Here is a 21,478-nt window from a genome sequence, read left to right as displayed (position 1 = left end):
CTTTTTTGAAAAGTTGATATTAAATAATATTTGCAGCAGAAATGTTGCTATTTGATGGAGGACTACAAAGAACTGCTGGTGCTTGTGTTGCTTTCATGATATAACCACAAACAGAAAACCTACAGAAACATGGAAGAGATCATAAAAACTGACTCCATCCTATCTCTGCTAGCTGCAACATGTTAATAAACACCGGCAGAGTTTTCTGTGTCTGTCTGTTCCAGACTGTGAGACGACAGAGAGCTTAAACCTCTCAGCACATTAGCTCTGTCAGCGGGGGGCCAGGATGGCACTGAGAGACACACACACACACACACACACACACACACACACACACACACACACACACACACACACACACACACACACACACACACACACACACACACACACACACACACACACACACACACACACACGGATAAATGAGTCAAGCAGACATGAAACAACATGACCATATAAAAACCCTCTGAATATCATTAGCATTCATGTAGCTTGTTTTCTGCCAGGTCTGCTCTTAACTAATTTTCACTACTGGAAAATAATTAGTTGTTGGTAGGAGCAAGAGCTTATAGACAAGCCCAGGCCTATTAGATGTAATTATGTTTTAGTGCCATCTGAACTAAATCACTACATTGTTTTGTTTTAACGTAATTGATGATTTAGCACAAAATGTGGTACAGACGTACTCTTTTCCCAGAGGATGAATCCTATTGGCTTGAGCATTCCTGTGACTTTACCTCTAGCGCAACCATGACGATGACATTTGTGGTTTGGAGTGAAGTGTTGGGCGGATAAACGTGAAATTTGTGTTAGATTTATATGTTGCCCTCAGGATGAATTTTAACTATGCTGATATAAATTTTCCTCTAAATGTCATCAGACCAAAAAGTTCAACGTGTCAAATACTTTGGTTTATGTCTGAATACCTGAAAATCTCATGTCGTTCCCAGGCTTATTATATATTAGCATTGGCATTGTGAGCATGTTAGCATGCTGATGTTAGCATCGAAGTCAAACCATCACTGTGCCTAAGCACAGCGTCACAGACCTGCAAGCAAAACTATAAACTCATAGTTTTGTTACTATTTCCAATAAATATTGTATATGATTTCAAATTATATTTGTTATTTCTTCATCCCTCAAGAAATATAACAACAATTAGCTAAATAGCAGCAAATAATTATTATTAATATATATTATTTCTCCAAAGTTTGCGTGGAAATTATTCCATATAAGCAGAAACCTATATGCAAAACGACTTTTCAAAATTATCATTTGTATAGTCGATTTTTTTTCAACAGTGATATAATGTTGTATATGTGCTGACCTTTTTTTTCACCCCTCACTCAGCTGACTGACAGGGGAATAAGATACTGCATATTTGACTTCTCTTAAATGTCATTCTTCCCCCATCAGCCAATCAAATCAAATTAAGAAGTCTGGGAAAAGAGGACTCGACACTGCAGCGATTACCAGCGAGGAGAGAAAAACGATGCAGACTTCTCCTCATCCTGCTCCATCTCCTCCCCTCCATCTTTGCCCTAATCCACTTAGTTGGCTCTTCCTGAGCTTACAGCCTTTCCTTTATTCCATTATAAAGACCCACCGTACAACCTGCTGCTTATTTCATTAAAAAGGCCTCCACCGTGACCCCACATCTAATCCATGCAGACTACAAGCGAGCCATGGCCCCACACAATCCACACCACAGTCCAGCAGGTTGCCTGACAGATGGGGACACAGGAAAAAGGGATGGAGAGATAGAGGTCCAATGGATGGGGTAGAATTTGAGAGCTGCGCTTATGAGAGAAGCTTCCTGGTGAATATGATTTCAGTGATGTAAATGATGATAGAGTTGAGGCTTTGCTACTTTATCTTTGATGGCTGGAGATGACTTTCACATGGCACATCAGTGATATGGAAATGGCCCCATCTAAGAGTTGAATATCGCCTGTAAAATGAGCATAAGGCCTGAGGCTTTTTAGAACCGAAAACACCTTGGCTTGGAGTGTATATTGTACTCGGTACTGTAGCTCATTACAGTTAACCTTGGTGAAACTTTGCAATACAAAGTGAGTGATGCTGAATCATATGATGATATTCTATTGACTCTTTACAATTTGACATTTCCTCCTCTCCCCCTTCTTGACCTTCCCACTTCTGAATCCTTGCTCCACCTCTGGCCGCCCTCTATCCCAAACTTCAAGACCCAGTTTGCTGAGTGTTTTCATCACGTCCACAAATCTAAATTTACAACCTGCCTCCCGTCAGAGCTAGCTTGCCTGTGTTTGCACTTAATGGCCTGATCAGGTTACGTATTTATTGATAAAGCAGCATTTAGGCCTGAGTACCTGGCTTCCTGCATACCTGCGCCAGCTTATTAGAGCCCCGCCAGTCACTCTGACACTGCAGCGTCAGTTTAAAGAGATAGTCCCACAAAAGTTAACATCTTACATTCGATTATGGGAAAAAGGGCTTGCTCTTGTGTCTCTGTCTGGGCTCAGGTTATTAAGTATAGTTAACTAATAATAATTAGTTTTAACTGGGTTCAGCTGGAGAGCCAGAGCTAGAGGTCTGGGGACATACAATATGACCAGGAAGTGACTACAACCCTCTCTCCATCGATAACACCAGCATATCTCATTACCTTGGTGACCTGCAGTACACTGCCACTCGGTCTTGATCATATAAAACCCATTTCAGTGCGCTGTCCCCGCTGGAGCACCAGCAGAGTGGAATATTCATTATTCAAATTTTAAGCATTGGAAATCCCAATATGTTACTAAGGCCAGATGAGATGAGATGAAATAGCTTAGCCTTTTGTCCAGGGAACATTGACTAATCATCTCGCTCCCCAAAATCAATTTCCGAGCCGTAAGCATCAGACACTCCTGATTGTACTGTACTGTTGAGGACCCCCCATCACTATCACCTAATACTCCTGCTGGCTGCCCAGAATAACTTATTGATTAGTGATTATGTTACGGGAGGTGAGGGTGGCCGGGGCGGAAGATGGACTGGCCTCAGTCATCTCAGAGCTAAATATGGGTCTTCTGTTACCCGATCTAGCACATATTGACACTATCACCAGCTGCCACCAGCCCTGCAGGGGGTGCAGAGGGTGTTTTTCAAGCAAAGCAACACAGCAGGGATCTAATATCGCTTGATAAAATCGTAGATTTGCCGCAATTGTGGACGACTATACAAAGACATAAGCACAAATATATTTCAAATCAGGGATGGATGATCATTTTGTGGTGTTGGTGGAGGTTCTGATGTGGCGGGAATGCACTTTTGTTCTCTCTGCTCTGAATAAATGATATGAACATGAAATGGGGGACTTTTTTGCAGCAGCGGATGCGGTAACAGAGTCGAATTAATATCTGAGTAAAAAGGAGAGCCGGCATGGCGTGACAAACGCCGTTGTGTTACAAGTCACGCTTCTGATTCTGGAATGCAGGCGTGCTTACTAAAATCAATTGGGTGGCAATATGCCGACTTGTTTGGTTCAGTCAGTATGAACTGAACTAACTAACAACAAGTCCTCTTAATGGCAATATAGCAGGATCTCTGTATAAAAGGTGCTTCTGATGCTGTGCTCAGCCTGAAAAGTAGCTGTGATCAATACCTGCAGGCCCTTTCCCCAGTGCCAGAGGGCTTGCGTGTGCGTGTGCGTGCGTGCGTGCGTGCGTGTGTGTGTGTGTGTGCTGTGTCAGCATCCACTCAGGACTTCATCAAACATCCCCCATACCCTGACTCCACACACACATACACAACGCCCACATCGGCTGAACGCTCCGCTCAAACAGTCGCTCATTTTCACTTTCCCCTTCTCACCCGCCCTTTCTTTCTCTCTCTTTCTCTCTCTCACGCACACACACGCACGCATGCACACATTTCTCCTCCTTCCTCCTATTCCAGGCCATCCCAACAAGAATGTTAAATACCATTCAAATGTCAGCCTGCCGTATTGATTGGAATAATAATTCTGAAAGGTAGGAGAGATGGCTTGTTGATGCTAAGCAGGCGCGTGACGGGCCGAGCATCCTTCACTGTCACAAAGTTGCCATGTAAGGGTTCCCGGCTCCCCTGGCAAGAGTGTGGATGGCGGTTTACGTTAAGACCACCGAGGCCGTATGTTTCTGTCATTAATCATTGTCCTCACAGGCCGGAGAAAGGCAGACTAGGATCCATGCTGCGAGAGAGAGGGTCATTTTAAACGCCCTCAGATCACAGTGGCGAGTTGCGAGTGTGTGTGTGTGTGTGTGTGTGTGTGTGTGTGTGTGTGTGTGTGTGTGTGTGTGTGTGTGTGTGTGTGTGTGTGTGTGTGTGTGTGTGTGTGTGTGTGTGTGTGTGTGTGTGTGTGTGTGTGTGTGTGTGTGTGTGTGTGTGAATCAATGTCAGACCAGCGGGTATGTTCGTCACCAGGTGGTTTTCCTTTATCTGTCATGTTTAAGTGCAATAAAAGGCAGAAGTGAAATTCAACCATATGCAGGCAAGAAGATAAAAGATAGAATCTTATAAAAATAGCTCATGTTACTGATCTGCTGTCGAGGTGCAGCAACATCGACAGAATACACATAATTGTTTATTTATATAATTGTTTGCATATATTTATGTTATTAGATTTTAATGATTAGCAATTTAAAATTCACTTTAGAAATGAGTAAAGTGTGTGTAGAGAATTGGACTATCAAGGATCACTGGAGCTGCGATCCAGGACATATTTTTATTACGTACCCATGGCTGTGTCTAGCCTTCTGAAATAGTCTCTGTGAAAATCCTTTTTACTTCTGCACTAAAACAAACTTTTCAGAATGGAATGATCCACATTTACCGAGACTGAAGGGTGATGTCTTGTTTTTAAGAGTAAACCAAGGTTGATTTAACCGATGTATTATTATCATTTGACTGAATAATACAGCTCGTGTATTGTCAGCATTTCTTCAGTATTTTTTCCAATACTCATCTTGGATATTCATCTAAGTGTAAATCAGGTGGTATTAATAATTACTTTGGTAATTATTTTGAAATTCATATAAAACCCTTCTTGTAGATTATTTAGCATTGTTCCATTTTGAATTATGTCCTTTATTAACGGAGACATATTATACATATATTCAGGTTCATACTTTTAATTTGGGTTATTACTTGAAAAGGTTTACATGCTTTAATGCATCACTTCATAATGTCCGTCGCTGCAGCTCCTCTTTTAAGCCTTTGACTAAGCTTGGTTTTAGCGCCTGTTTCTTTAACCCCTTCCTCTTGATATAGACCAGTCTGCTCAGACTGGACAGCTGGCCCACTCTCTTGTGATTGGTCAACCTTTGTCAGAGCAGGAAATGTTGGCCGACTTTGATAGGGGGCAAGCCAGACTAGCCGCTAGGTTTGCATTATGCAAATGTTGGCATTGTGATGCAGTAATGTCAGCCGGACTATTGGCAAGAAGTTTCCGTAGCTTAAGGAGCAGTGTATTCTGTGGGGGAGAGGAGCTCCCTCTAGTGTGGACTTAGTTTTTTTTTACTTTGCGGACCTTTCACATACATAGAAAACTTGAGAGGAAAAGCAAAAAAAGCATCATATGTTTCCTTTTAAAGGCATGAACATGTATCAAGATATCTATAAATGTGCATCTGGTGTCAAGTCAGCTTTGACCCTCACCTGGCAGGTACCTCGATGTTTGAGATGGCATAGAAGTACTTGAGCAGGTTGTCTCTCTGGACATAGGTGCCTCCGAGGGCAGGCCTGAGAAGCCTCAACCTAAGGTTGGTGAAGGTGAAGAAGTCCTTCAATCCCTTCATACTCTCCATGCGAGTGTACAGACTGTCCATGTTTTGTAGCCGAGGTCCGGCAAACACAGCAAAGCGTGCCCGCACCTCAAACTTGACATTCTTGTCGTTCTTGGAACCGACCCAGCGCGAGTACTGCTCAGTACAGATGACCCGTGTGATGTTGGCGTGCGAGAGGTCACGCACATGTTTGGGTGGCATGTTGAAGGCATCCAGGCAGTCGTCAGCAAAGAACTGGTAGGGCTGCCAGGAGCGTCCATGGTCCATGGACTTATCTAGTATCATGATAGTAGGACGGCCGTACTCAAAGGTGATCAGTATGTCGTCTGTGAGCTCCAGAGTTTTGTTCCAGGCCATAGTGATGTTAGCCAGCAGGGGCTCTGGGTGGCTTCTCCATGTGACTGTCTGCCAGTAGGTGATTAAGCCGTTGCGTTCACGATCCTGCATCAGCTGAGGAGGATGAGCCAAATCTGGGTTGGAGGCATCACACTCATCACTGCACAGGTATGGATTCTCCTAAAAGAGACATGGACACAGAGCAGTGAGATATTTGTCAGGGTTTGAGGATGAATCCAATGATGGTAACCAATACATAATAATGAAAAGACCAAAAAACATGAAAAGGTATATTTTTAGGTTTCCAAATGAAACTCAGAATATATAATGTACAGCGTATATCTTAACACGTCACAGACTCAGGGACAAACTAACCCGCTAAGAGGCCAGTGGGCAAAGTTTGGCTTGGGTCTCAACTCCCAGGTTCCCCATTCACTTGGTGCATTTTGTTTGTGTCCTGTTGCCTTTAGGTAACATTTAGGCACAGAGCACACCGCAGACTACCCAAGGCACTTCCATTATACCGTAGCCCAGAGCCCCAGAAACAAGAAACACTCCAAAGCCATAATATTAACTTGCCTAGGGGTTTCTTGTTGTTAGTTAGGTAAAGGTAATTTTATTTAATCCAATAATATGAACTGCAAACCACATTAATGTCCTCATTATTCCAGTTTATAACATGTTTTGATGGTGCATCAAATTACCACTTGTCTTGCAGAAGAAAAGTATATTGAATTAAGGAAATACAATTTCTGATACAAATCTCGTTTGAGGTTTAGTAGGGATGTTCACCTCCATGTAATCCTTTGATTCAAAAGGTACGCTCTTTTTCTGCTGCCTGATTATCCCCCCAAAAATATCCATATTGTTTTCATGAATGACGTTGTGTATCTGAATTAGAAGTTCCTTCAACTCCTGGACAAGGGCACCGAGGGACAGAGAGCTCAGGAGGAAACTTGCCAAACAACACAACAGGAAGTGTGAAGGTCAAGAGGATCATGCATCATCACTGTCTTTGCATAGACAGCAGAGTGTTGCTGCACTTTTAACTCCAGAGAATCGATCCCTCTCTTTTAGTGATGCCAAGACTTTCGAGCCACGGCCTCTCTGCACATCTCAGAAGTCAACGGGATTATTCTCACGGCTCACAGGGAGCTAGAGGCCTCGCTCCACCTGCACCAAGAGATGCCTTTCACTCTCTGTTCGGAGAATCTCACGCCTCACATTGTCCTTTTCTTCCAAAAAGACATATTCGGTCTGTTATTTCAGATTCCCACCATTGCATGTCAATGAAAATGTCAGGTCCTGTACCTCTAACCTTATCTCCAAGAAATTATTTGAATATATTACTATTTTGTCCAATTGTGTGGTGGTGAGAAACATACTCAATTGCCAGATAATGTTCAGAGTCTGTGTTTTTTGAGTGAATGAATTGAGGTGTTTGGCTCAGTGTACAAAGCACCAGATAAGCCAGCGATGAGGGATGGATGCGGACCCCCCAGCTGCAGCTAGGTTTGGTCTAAGGTTAGGGAAAGATTGTGTTTTTGGTTATATATATATAATATTATTATGCAAGCAAAGTGAACGTGTCATTTTGGACACTGACTTCTGATTATTTTTGTACAAACCAAAAAATGAGAATAATCAGCATAGCAAGCATAGTTTATTCTGTAAAATAAAAAATGTATTGGCAAACATAAACACAGATCCTGATATGTATGCGAAAGGCTCATATCGTCTGACTTTTATCGACCCACTGATGTCAGTCTTGCTCTAATTTTAAATTCAAAACCTTAACCTTTAATTAGTATTTTTACATTGTAGTAAATAAGGGGTCTGAATACTTCATCCACTACTGGAGAATGAAATCCTGTCCACATTACAGTCCCTTCAAAACATGTTTGCTGGTGAAAATTAGCTGTATTTAGAAGTAGTAATTTCTAGGAGAAATACGTTTTTTATTTCCATATCCCAGAAATCCTATTTCCACAGTTTCCCATGGCTCTTCATGTTGAGACCTTTGCAGCCATTTCAGTCAAATTGATGTAGCTTAGTGTCGTAAGCCAGCTGTCTGACATCCACATCACCACAGAAGTCAAATATTTACACAGAGAAATCCCAGAGATCCACACAGTCATCTCTCCTGGTGCTTAATCAGCTCTAACATTGTTTAGATTGTATCACATGCAGGAGGCTCATCATCACCCCAGGATGTACTAATTAGTCTGGTAAGGGTGTTACTATTTTCTCCAGTATTTACCCACAGTAATTCATTGTAGCAGAGGGGTCATAATTTATTATCTTCACAAGTATTCACCTTCTCATTCGCAGCCACTGGCTTCTTTCATTATATTTTACTGTTGTGGTACTTCTCAAAAATACAACTCTCAGAGCTGTCATTTCCATCGTTTCAAATACACAACGCTGTTATTTCTTGATATGTTGAATATTTAAAAACAAACTACTCTGAAAACATTACATTGATTTTATATAGCTCGAGAATTGCCTGCTGATGTCTGTAGGATTTTTACTCGATTGTGTTTCCAACCTCCTCTCTTGTTTTCCACACTTGCAATAACTGATTACATTTTATAGCTGATGTTAATCCTTCTTATTTCATTTATTGAGAATCCAATAGTCTTTCTGAATTTTACTGCATTCTGCTTAACAAGCTCTTGATGGAGTGCAGAGTATAAATATCTTGCCTTTTTTCTTGCACCTCCACCTCCTCTCCCTCCTCTTCTTCTTCTTCCCCTTTCTTCTTTGTTTTGTTCCTCTTATTATATTTTTTGCCGTTTGTGTTACACTACTTCTAACTGCAGTGTTTAAGAATGTGACCAGCTGGTCTTGAAATACTCTTAGGTAGTGTAATGGTAATTTTGTTGACAACAGCCACTACAGAATATTTTTTAGGAATTTTAAGATATTTAAATATTTTGGAACAAAGGACCAAAGAGGGTATGAGGCAAAACAGGCAGAAATAATGACTCATATCTTTGCCTCAGTGACATGAGATATTTGCTCTAACGTCCTGCCAGCATGTGACAAAGGAATGAACAGTAGTTTGTCTGCAATTTGTGTTTCTACAGGTTCATCTTTTTCTTTATTAGAAAATGTTTATAAATGCTATACAATATGCTTCATTTATGTGTGCGTACCCGTTCAGATCACCTCTCAAATGACATGATTAATCACGTGTATGCTCAGAGAGCGACTGGCCAATGAAAGACAATGGACGCATTTACATGGACATCAATATTCCGACATTAGGACAGCAGTAAGAATAAGACACTGCCATGTAAACAGCAATTTCTGATGACTTTAACCTGAATAAGGTCAGACTTGGAATACGCAATAATCAAATTAAGACACGTGGAGTATTTCGACCGTAGTCACATTATGTAGACATGTATACGTCTTTAATGACCTTATAACGTCCAATTCGAGTTTTACAGCATTTTGCAACATCGACGTACGGCAGCTTGACAACGCATGTCCGGGGTTAGAGTGTAAACAAGTAGTAGGACATAATGTTGATGTGAACAGATGGGAAAGGGAATGGAATATTCTATTAGGAACTCGTGTAAACATCATAATCTTAATGATGTCTTATCCAGTATAAGGTCAATAGTCAGCATATATGCAAACTTAGTCAGTGATTTACTTTACATCTGTCGTATTGTTTAGTAGACTGAATGACTCATTACTCTGCAAAAACATATGTGACAGAGTTACAATTGAACAAATAGGAATTAAATACGATTGGAGCTGAAAAGACGTTTGGTTTCTTGTAAATAAGGCTCAGCAGCAAAATCCCTGTTAGTACAACTGTAGAGTTGAGGTCAACATTGCTCAGTACACATTGAGAGAGTTACGATGCAGTAAAAGTAAAGCATGCTACCAAACTCTCAATGAGGCATATTTGTTCATCACCAACTGTCATATTATTGAATGACCATTTGAAAACCCTGGAGAGTGTGTGCTCACATCTTACAGACATTGAATAATAAATAATAATATCACAACATTTTGTGTTAATGTATAGGTAGTGGTACGTTATTGATCTAAATTGTAGTAATAAATAAATAAATGTTTTTTGCAGCGTCATGCTCACAGAAATGAGTGATGCAAGAATTTAGCTTGCCCACTTTTTTTATCACTATGATACAAGCTACAAAGATAAAATACATTACTCAACATTAATGCAATGTATTGTAATGTTGCAGCTGCTTTAGTTCAGCTCAGCAGAATTAGATCATTAAGACTTTTAAGTGATAGTCCACCCAGTATCAAACACTCACCCCCTGTTGGCTTTAAAGATGGCTGTAAATAGTTTGTAGTTCTGTGCTTGATGGAAACCGGTTGATGTAGTCAGCAGGCGGTGGGCTTTTCAACATGTGCAAACCAACACATGCCTGCTAATGAGCTCATGCATTAGGACTGGGATGGAAGATGGTGTATTTAGCCATATTTTGCATGGAGATATGAGCGTTTGTAACATATTGCGCATACAGATGGAGAAATGGGTCATTAAGAGGTTTGAAAAATGTCCCTTGAATGTTTAAATACTTCCCACTGGAATCCGATAAGTAACATGAATTCACAGTGACCAAACTTCCCACAGCCACCGTTCAAGCCGGCAGAGGCTGATTGTTCAACACAAGAGATTTAGGGTGGAGTATCACTTCCTTCTTCATGAACTGAGCTCTGACGTAAAAGCAACACTGCATCATATCGATGCGCCCGTGTGAGCTCCGATCATGTGTCACCGCTTCTTCAGAGACGCTCACTTTTGCCATTGCCAAAAAGCTGCATCTGCCGACAGCGCTGCCGTTTGAATCGAGTCATTGGACTGTACCAAGGGAAAGTGAGCAGTCACTCAAACCCACTCTAGTGGTCTAATAACAAAAGCAAAAGTTACAATCCTGCAAGGCTGAGATTATAAATCATCTGATTTATGGTGACAACGCGCAGTGGGGAAAAAAAAACTCCGAACATAAGCAAACACTGAGTCTTTGCTGAGGGAAGCTGTACGGCACAGGAGACACCGTGCAGGTCTGAAATGCATGTGAAGACACAGCAGTGGAACAACGGTATCTTTCTCCCAAAGACTGCAGATAATCTGTCTCACTCCTCACTGGAATGGCATAGCATCATTGTCTTCTATCTGATAACGCAATTATCTCCCTTGCTCTGCCTCAGATAGAGATCACTGACAGCACAAACCCACTTAGGGTTGTAATCTACAATGCTCCTAAGGAAGTGCATTCAAGAAGGATAATTAGAATTAGTTACTTGTTATAGTTATTATTTATTATTTATGTTGTTTATTTGAAAGCTGCGCCGTACAGTAGAGCTCACGCTGGTTCTGTTGCCCTACGTCCTGACATCCCCTGACCTCCGGCCAGACACACAAACACAAACAGGAGTGGATTAGTACGCTGTTGTTCTTGGGATGAACCTCAACCTGCAAATCCTATTTAAAATGATCTCACTGGCACACTGTTCCAGATACAGTGGAAAGTCTGCATAGCTCCCGGAAGCGTGTTTGTGTGTTTGAAGCCGTCCTCACTGAGACAGGTATTTAGCAAAATAACAAACCTTTTTCTTTCCTTCAAAAGTCACTAAAATGACACCTTCCAAAGTGCAGATAAAAAAATAAAAAACGTCAGTTATCCATGTGCACAGCTTACTTTGTGCATTTTGATTGTTGCTTTGGTTTATGCGCATGCGGCAGAAACAACAACAAAAATTTCTCTGTTTGATTAGCACTGCTAAGGTTGATAATGACAAGTTTGCAGCATCACGGCACATTAACGGTGATTTACAGGAATCTGCCTTACCAATATTATTTTGATAAAGAATTTGTGTGTTTATGTTCAAAGGAATTCAAAAACTAGACAAGGATCAAGGATCAATATAGTTGTTTTTTTTTATAGTTCTTGTCTCTTTGTCGGGACAAAATCTGCTCTGACCTCCCCGAGCCCTTTAGGATTAGCTACAATAGAGGTGATATGTACTGTATAGTTATATAGGCTGGAGGATTTTTATCCCTCATGAGAGACTTACGCGTAAGGTTATGTTTAAGCCCTTTGTGTGCTCTGTCCTCCTTATCCTGCTCTGTCCTCCTGCCACCGCTCTGCCCCGGTCCAGTATATCTATTCCAGGATACACACACTCTCACTCTCACATACACACACAGATCCCGGGCCAACTGCTGCGGCAGGTGGCCTGCACTGCTAAGCCCCTCCAGCAATTATCCTCGCTGGGATCCTGTCTCCACGACAACGGCCGCCATCATGCCCCCTGCACATGAGTTACTTCCTTGTTGTCACTCGCGGGACAACAATGCGATTTTAAACACCCATTAATAACTTCTCAAGTGCTCGTGTTGGCCTCGCGCTACGGCTGCGAGCACTGATTCATCTCTGAGTTACCTCCGTGGCGCTTTTGATTGTGAAGCTGTGACTAAAAAATGAGTGAGCTCTCTGACCCGACAATTTATCTTACAGAAACATTACTTAAGAAGTAATGCACTGCACTGTTTTTGAACACACCGGCAATAACAAAACATTACTGGTTGCCTATGGAAGTATAAAGCTGCCGTTATGCATTTAGGCAGGAATAAAGCATGAGAAAAACCGCTCTGCCCGTCCTCTCCTCTTTCCCACCTCGCTTTTATGACCATTTCCGTCCGTCCAACCAAAAAAAATCCAGTCGCCGTCTTGGCCTCTCTCTCCTCTTTATTTCTTCCTCCACTTATATAAGTTTCTAAGTTATATTGCTAGCAAGGGGAATAAAGGTAGGGACACACACTCAGAGAACACAATTTATTTTGTTTTGGAGAAACATCAAATGAAATGACCTTACCATTAAAAAGGCCACAGAGGGAGAAGAGGAAGGGATATTGCTTTTTCACTTATAACGTTAATCTTTTATTTTGTTGGACTGTTTTTCCATCATACTGGAGGTTCTTGTTATCCGGTGAAGATGGCGTGTGTGTGTGTGTGTGTGTGTGTGTGTGTGTGTGTGTGTGTGTGTGTGTGTGTGTGTGTGTGTGTGTGTGTGTGTGTGTGTGTGTGTGTGTGTGTGTGTGTGTGTGTGTGTGTGTGTGTGTGTGTGTGTGTGTGTGTGTGTGTGTGTGTGTAATTATAATCATAAAGCTGCCTTTTAATTTTAATTACCTCACACACTGAATTTTTCGCTTGCTGTGAAATATCTTGCTCTGTGCTAAACAGCAGTTGGCGACTGTAAATGTGACTTAGGTGTGTGTGTTTGTGTGGGTAGGTGTTTTTTTGTTATGTGTGCGTTCATGCAAGCAAAAGTAAATGTTTGCTGTGATCATGTATGATGTTGCTGGAGGAAGAGAGGAGGACAGAATCATGCTGCTTTAAAGCAGAAACGGGGGGTTGTCCTGCTCAGATCTCCGCAGTCAGACCAGGACAAGTTACATTTGGAACTCATCTTAAAATTCAGGTAACATTTACACCAGATACAGTACGCTGTACGATACGAAATATCAGAGTTACTGTTTCCTTTAAAGTGGACTGATGGGGTGAATTCAGGTAAAAGCTATTATCTTTTATTGATGTCTGTTATTAAATCCAAACCAATCACAGTGGAGAAGATAAAGAAAAAGAAAGACAGACAAACTGTAAATTGAGTTTCATCTTTAAGAGAGAGATAAGCAATGTGCGTCAGAGATCTTTATATTATTTTATTCTTTCTCTGTTTCTTAAAGAGTGCTTTACTGATTTGGCATTGCACTCCTATTACATACAAGGGAGTCAGTGAGATTGTCCTTTTTTAAAAATGTATTGTTGCCTACATTACCCATGATGTAACTCGGCCATCAACACTTCAATCAGAAATTCAAATGTTGTGATACTAGTGATAAGTGTAGCTTATAGTGATGAAGGATGGGCTACAGAGATCCTATAAGCAAACCTTTTTTAACAGCTTTTAAGTTTTTTAAAATTTACGTAACCATCACAGACTCATGTGACATCATCAACCATTCAAATCATTTTAATAAAGAGGCAAAAGACGCTGCTTAACCTGATGTGTGTTCATCTAGTTGTGGATTTTATTTCCTGTGAGCTTCTCTTTAGCATTGCATTGACAGCTAGCATGGCATGTTAGCATGAAAACCAGCTATGTTGTGTGTCCTGAGGATGTCCTCATGATGATGATGCCAGCGTCAGGCACACCCACCATCAAGGGTACACAACACGTACATGTGAGTCCAGCGTTAAAGAGCTCTATACAAGTTTTGTGTCATATGCAGTCCAGAAACAGAATCTGATGTGTAAAATCAGTGCATTTTCTCTTTAATTGAGTTTCTGAAGTGTTTAAAAGTGTAGTAGATGTTTAAGGTTAACTTATGTGTTATGTTCCCTGTAAGTGATGCATTCTACCCACCGTTTCCATTCTAGAGGTTCTTTTGGGTAATGTAGACTTTGGCAGGAATGTCAGTTGGGGGCAGGAGCACAGGTCCTCTATTTCCGACAAACTTTAAATTAACAGAGATCATCTCAAACATTTGCTTTTGAGTCTGACTGAAAGTAAACACAGAAAGTATTCCCATGGAAATCTTTGCAGAAAAGTATTTTGGAGAGTACTTTGAGAGAATCATGCCCCTTGCCCTGACACATCGTTCTGGACATAGTGTAGCATTGAAATCGTGCCAGAGCACGAGTCTCAGCTTTCTAAACACTTCAACTGAAATAATCTCAAACTACAGGCAGTGCCATGGGACTACTTTCTGTTTCTCTTTGAGATGGATTCTGTTTTCTTTTGGAAAGCTATAGGCGGCTACTTGACCTTGTCTTCCTTTCCCAAATCTCTGCAACAGAGGTGTTGAGCAGAATTTTGTCATGAGCATTAGTTAAAAGGGACACAAATTTTGTTAATGCATCCAGGTTGCCAAAGTAATGGAGCCAGTCTATCTCCTACGCTGTTGCAAACCCACGACCACACACAAATACTGGCTCTGTTGCTTCGGTATACATATGATCTGTTGTCGCCAAACAGCCATCAGTCCTGAGATCCTGACTGTTGAGACAAGAGTTCACCTCGGGCTGTCTAAGCTCCTGCAGCCAATCCCTCTTAGTATCACCTGAGTCGGAGATAAATCTCACTTATAACTACCCTCTCATTTTGCCAACACATCTAAACACTCTCTGATCACTTTCAACTGTGTCCTAATGGGGAAGCAAGCCATGCCATTACATCATTACACCCTCCCCCACCTCCCTTGTTCGCCAGTCACTCTCTCTGTCACTCTCCTTACTCTTGCTGTCTGTTTCTGTCTCCCCGTCCCCTTCGTTAATTGTGCCCTACACCATCAGACCTGCTCGTGCTGTGACCAGATTCACCTCCAGTGGTGTATTATTAGGACACTGGCCACCTGGGCTCCTCTTTTACCCCGGGGAGGTGCATCAGGGATGACCCACTGCTGGGTGTGGGTGGCCCCTTTTCGCCTGGCCTTGATGGCCCACTGCTGAGCAGGGCAGGCTAGTTGGATGTGGCAGGACTACACTGTGCAAGCTGGGGAGTATGAGGTATGGCCATAGGCCCAGTCTGGGAAGCACTGATCCACGCTACCAGCTGCCATCTTCCTCCCCTTCCTGCATGCTCCCCTTCCGCTGCTGCGCGGCTTCTCTCTCTTCTCATGTCTATTTTTAGAGCTGGCTGATTTCTACCTTCTAAAATGGGAAAATGTGTTGTGGAACAGGAAGGTGTGTTTGTTTTGTTTGAGTTGTCTTTCTTGGACATACTACTGTGCGCTGTGCACATGCTTCACACACCCCTTCTGGTCCCCGTTCATGCCACCGCACACTGTACATTCCTGTACACACATGCTCACCCCCATTTGCATTCGGCTGCTCTCTGTTCTCGCTCCCAAGGGAGACTGTTGATTGAAGGTTTCGGTTCAAAAACAAAAAAATGAAATAGCAAACAACAGTGCAGCCTTTTCTGAATGCAGCATTTTTATATCGACACAGTGTGTACTACTGTGGAACTGTGGTCTGATTTTCATCTTTCTGCTTAGGTAAGCTTGGATCTTCCTCACCTCTCCTTCATCATTAGCTATCCCCCTCTGCAACGGACCGCCTCACCCCCCTCAACCCTCCTTACTCCATCATCCTCAACTGCAAGCTGCATAGTAGCTATCATAAGGAGAAACTACAAAGAAACTATTGAAGCTCCATGCACAGCACTAGTGACAGTAGCATCTTTGTCGAAATGCTGGAAGCCCGTCATGTTGAAAGAAGCCAACATGCTGGCCTGTTTGGCTGTGGAGAAACGATGCTGCATTCCAGGCGAACATGAGTGATAAATAGAAAGAAAAAAAATGCATCCATGTGGGGATGAAGAGACCAAAAAACGACTGTAAACCAATGTAAGCAGGGGAAGCTACACTATGCCTCAACGTCAAAACCCCCAAAAGTAAATTCTTCCATAGTTTTTAGGAACGCACTGTAGCACTCATAGGGGAGCGAAGGAGGGGGGGGGGGTATTTTGCATCTTCCGCAGTATGTCTCAAGTCTTATTAAGGATGAGCAGCTCTGCGCACTGGGTGATGCAGTCTTTTTTTCGGTGCCCTGACTTTCCCTTCACTTGTGGGATTGCTGAATGAGTGAGTGAATGTAAATGTACACCAATTAGATAAGAAACCGGCTTTTCTGTAAAGCTGCCAAATCCGGGGGCAAGAGGAAGAGGGGGGAAAAAAAGTCCTGCTTGCCTGAAAATAAATGATCTGTATACCAATAACCCTCAGCCACCACCCGGCTCGTGTGTCCAAAAGAAAGAGTTAGAGGAGACGCAATGGCCTTGATTCCCCGCTGAAGTGTGCACACATGGATTAACGCTCAGAGGAAGATAATACAGTAGATGATCTGCGATTCTTAACCCAAACAGCAGATTTCCTCTTAGATACATCTAGAAACACAGATTGTTACATGTAGAGAAAGGACCTTAAAGAAGTTTTAAATGAGACTCCTACTCTGCTTTCTCATTATAAAGGACTTTGAGTCAGACATCCGTCGCTTCTTAAGTAAACTTTCATCTCACAGCTTCTTCCCTTTCTAAATCCCCTGTGCAGCAGGGTGCCTGGTTCAATCCCCGCAGCCACAGATGACCTGAGAAGAACCTAAACTTTCCTCTATAAAGACCCCGTCCGACGAAAAAGTGCTGACTAAGACTAGACTCCTTCCTGTCCCACCCTCCATATCTCTCTCTCTCTCTCTCTCTCTCTCTCTCTCTCTCTCTCTCTCACCCTGGATCCATGGGATGGAGCGACGCTGGCCAACCCTTGTGAGGAAGGAACCATTAAGGAGCCCATCAATATTTCATCATTGCTCACTCAGAAACATAGTTATAGAAGTTTCCAGGCCGGGGCCATTAGGGGGCAGACGTCAATACGTTATGGCAGCGAGCATCTCTCTTCACTCACCCACCCACCCCCCTTCTCTCTTTCCCTCGCCTCCGTCCGTCTCCCCTCTCAAGAGGAGTCATCGGAGAAGCTTTCTCAAGACGACAGTGGTTTCCGCTACCTCTACATTAAACAAATCATTAACCATTAGGTATCCAAGGAGCACAATATCCTTTCCTGCTCCTGTCAGGTGACCCCAAGTACTTTTATTAGTCTCAGTTAAGAGGAAGGGAGGGAGACACGGGCGGAGGGTTGTTTGTAAAGTCTGACTGAAGGTAACAAATCTCCAGGCACACAGTGCAAACAGCTAATTACCATCCAGACTTGATTACATAACGTGATGTAGACAGGCCTTAACACTCTAGAAACACTTTTTGTAAAATGTTAACTCAGGGCTCTTGAGGTGGGTCTAGCACCTTTGGTACTGGCCAACTCAGGGAGTCGACGGGGCGGCTGTCGGGAGAAGGAACTTCCTGTCTGTCACACACACAACTTTCCGCAGGAGAGGCAGCGTGAAACTTAATTGCAGTCTTTTTAGGATTACAATGATTTTATAACCCTTCTTTCAAATTATCACACCTACATTAGCTGGGATGGGCACTACCTGCAGGCTAAAGTGTGTTAAATATTGCTGTACCAGACATTTTAATGAGTTTTCCTGCAGCTCACCCTTCACTGTCCTTGGAAGTAAAAAGGTCCCGCTATATGCATTTTACCAGAGGAAATGTGAGGTCCTCCAGAAGCGCAAATCAAACCGGATCCCGTGGATGCCAAGTCCATGCTAATGTAAACAACACCTCCAGACCTCTCTGAGGGGGCGAGGACCCTGCCAAGTCATTACACTTCCTCCATCCCTTTCAGATCCCTATAGCTTTTATAGTGTGAATCCTGCTCCGGCTTTAATTAGACCATCTTATCTGTGTGTCATTACTTTTCACATTGTCACAATATAACGCTGTGATCATAACCCCAAAATAAACCCTATTATTTTTCTACTGTTTACACTCTTTAACTAATTTAACTGCATTTTAATAAAAGTTCTCTGCAGGTGTGGAGCATGTTTACAACTCTTTACACTTTCAAACATCTTTGTCTATTTTTTAAAGTTAATAATAAAAGTATAAATGGTGTTTTAGACCCGACATGAACTCACCAGAGTGCAGAACCTCTCCGGCGGGTTTCCACACGTGATTCCGGGCGGATCCACCTTGATGCGCATGTAGTCTTTCATGGTCATGGATTTCGGCTGGCACGCGTATTGCTCCCACACTGAGCCCTCATCCGTGCTCACCAGGGACTTGCACAGATCGTACTGGCCACGAGTGGAGGCCAAGCAGTGCAGCAGCAGCAGCAGCAACGCGGCCTGGAGGAGCATGGCAGGCTGGGGGGTCGCTTGGAGCGGGGTCCGGCGCAGGGTGAGGGGGCCACGGAGCTCAGGGGAGAGGTGACGCGCATGGAGTGGTGATTATCAGGAAATGGTGGACATCCCTATACCACCATACTGCTGCAGTGTGAATGGAGAGGCGCAGGTAAATCGACACAACTCGCCTCCAGACTAATAAATTCCCTAAATGACAGGGGGACACTGTATCGGCAACTTTCACTCAGTGTCTCTTCATAAATATCGACGGCCTCCAGAGAGGGACACTTTGTTGATTTGACGACTGACTTCCCGTGGAGGATGGGCGGTGGATGGAGAGGCGGATAATGTTACAGAGATTAATCTTGGCATACGCTTTAACCATAGTGTTGCAGGGAGTTGTGCGGGAGACGTCAGCGCTGATCCATGGCTCAGAGAGCGGTGTCCTGCGGGCAAACGGTGCCGGTGCTGGTCGGGCAGGAGGAAGGAGAGGTCGCTGCTCCTTCATGTATATCCATTGGACGCTTTAGGCTGGCCGAGCTCCTGTTATTGTCCTGGGGCTAAACGGGGACAAATGTAAGGGAAGCAGGGAGTTAGTGCGACGCGTAATGAACCATCATGCATTCATCACATATCCTTAATCATCTTGTAAATGGAAGAATTTACCCGTCATATTTTTTCACAGCTCAATTTGAGATTAATTTGATCCTGCATGGTGTTTCCCCCCTTTTTGCATAAATAAAAGTTTAATGCCAGTCTTTCAAATATACATGCGCATGGGTGGGTCGCTTTCCTAACTCTTTCACTGTGATGCAGTTGCCTAAATTGCGCTTGTTAACGTCACATTAACCACACGCAGAACTTAAAAGGGACTGTGTGACAGTTGGCTTTAGAGACGACACGTTCAGTTAAAGCCAACATCAAACCTGCGATGTGATTTTTTTACATTTAAAGTTCAGAGTTGCACTTTAAAAAACGCACTAAAAGCGCAGCGCCGTGTGGATAACCTTGTGCGTAAAAACACGTGCTTTTTGCCGGTGTGTGTGTGTGTGTGCAGGAGTTGTAACAGCTCCTGTAGCTCTGACGTTGCTGGAGATGGAGGCTCCAGATGTGTTTATAATAATTGCACAGGAAGAAATGGGCTCCCCGAAGAGACGTTTAACAGCCATTCACTTAAAATGCGATTGTGTGCATACAATAATTAATGTTTCAAGAATTCAAATTAAAGTCCGTTTTCACTTCAGCACACTGTCATTCCTTTAATAACAAACTTTAAGCAAAAAAAAATAAAAAAAACTGCAGTGGAAATGTGTTCTCGCCAGATTTATTCACTTTGAGATTATAATTCGATTTAAACTGAATATATTAATACATGAATAAATATGGGTGACATTTTTGTGCCGCGTGGATCCATTGATCACAATCCGGCTGTCATCCCCTGAAGCCAGGTCCTTGCGCAACCTGTCCCACGCCATCCACCCTGCATGCGCGGACTGTCAAAGTAAAGTCGCCAAAAGCTGTTCCCCGGCACTGACATTCTTGTAGGGGTGTGTCAGTCTCCCCCCCCTCCCACCCCCAGTATAGTGCATCCCACCGCGCAGCATCACTCACAGAATATGTATTATATATTCACACATTAATGTGAAACTGTGTAAATACAGCTGAAAGTGCCCTGATCACGCTGCTGCTCCGGATACTGTGCCTGTAACTTTAGGGAGCTTCAGCACACACTCATGGTGTTTTTTATCACATCAGATAAAGCACTTACTTCTCACATGCATCCGTGAGGCAGCTCAGCACTTTGTGTGGCGATGGAGCCTCCGTGCACGTCCTCCCTCCCTCTCTCTCTCTCTCCCTCTCTCTCCCTCTCTCTGCTCAGAAAGATCCTCTCTCCGACTGGTCCAGTAAATACTCGTTCCCCCTTCGCGGTCCTCACTGTTACTCCCGGTATCTGCCTCCCTGCCCAGGCTCGCTGCTTCTTGTTTTTCTGCCGGATACTTTTCTCTCTTTCTTCTTGTTCTTCTTCTTTTTTTTCTCTCTATCGCAGCGTGGATGGCTGCGCAGATCGGTGTCCTAGATCTTGAAGCGGCGGGTGAGGAAGAGGAGTGAAATCCAGCGTCCAGGAGTAGGAAAAGTATCAAATATTGACTTTGAGGAAAACGCGTGTGCCCGCCCTCCTCTGCCCCCTCTCTCCTCCTACTGTCCCGACTTTACCAGCTCGGGTTTACCCGGGATGCTCAAGGGCAGAAAGAAAGAGGGAATAAAGAAGCTTTATGGAAAATATCACCCTCCCTTCTTCTCCTCCTCCTCCCTCCTCCCTCCTCCTCTCTCTCTCTCTCTCTCTCTCTCTCTCTCTCTCTCTCTCTCTCTCCCCTCCCCTATCTCTTTCCCTCTCTCCCTCTCACCCTCTCTCCCTCCCTCTCTCCCTGTTAATGCCGAGGCTAAATCCTTTTACCATCACTTTCAATCACTATCTGAGCTTTTATCTGCTCCATGTCCTGCTGCCTGCCTGGACCGGGGCGGTGCAACTTCCCTGCTCCGGCTCCGGCTCCA

At 43.2% G+C, this 21,478-nt stretch overlaps 1 protein-coding gene across 6 annotated transcripts in view; it reads right to left on the bottom strand.

Moving 5' to 3' along the window:
• The window catches only part of ntng2b (netrin g2b), a 66,867-nt gene extending 45,616 nt beyond the window's left edge, over positions 1-21,251 (bottom strand). For 4 of the 6 annotated variants that reach the window (XM_035184391.2, XM_047344396.1, XM_047344397.1 and 1 more), the window contains exons 1-3: positions 20,694-21,250; positions 18,719-19,485; positions 5,665-6,308 (exon numbers count right to left, since the gene is read on the bottom strand). In XM_035184391.2, the coding sequence (XP_035040282.2) occupies positions 5,665-6,308; positions 18,719-18,940 (866 nt within the window). In that variant the 5' untranslated portion in view covers positions 18,941-19,485; positions 20,694-21,250. Of the gene's footprint in view, positions 1-5,664; positions 6,309-18,718; positions 19,486-20,693 lie in introns of all 6 variants that reach the window. The other 2 variants (XM_047344399.1, XM_047344400.1) reach the window with 1 other exon arrangement.
• Between the last annotated feature and the right edge of the window lie 227 nt (positions 21,252-21,478).

The sequence above is a fragment of the Hippoglossus stenolepis genome, chromosome 18 (genome assembly GCF_022539355.2).
Source record: "Hippoglossus stenolepis isolate QCI-W04-F060 chromosome 18, HSTE1.2, whole genome shotgun sequence".
Lineage (NCBI taxonomy): Eukaryota > Metazoa > Chordata > Actinopteri > Pleuronectiformes > Pleuronectidae > Hippoglossus > Hippoglossus stenolepis.
Note: the sequence above shows the minus strand (reverse complement) of the source record. Positions and strands in the feature narration are given on the sequence as shown.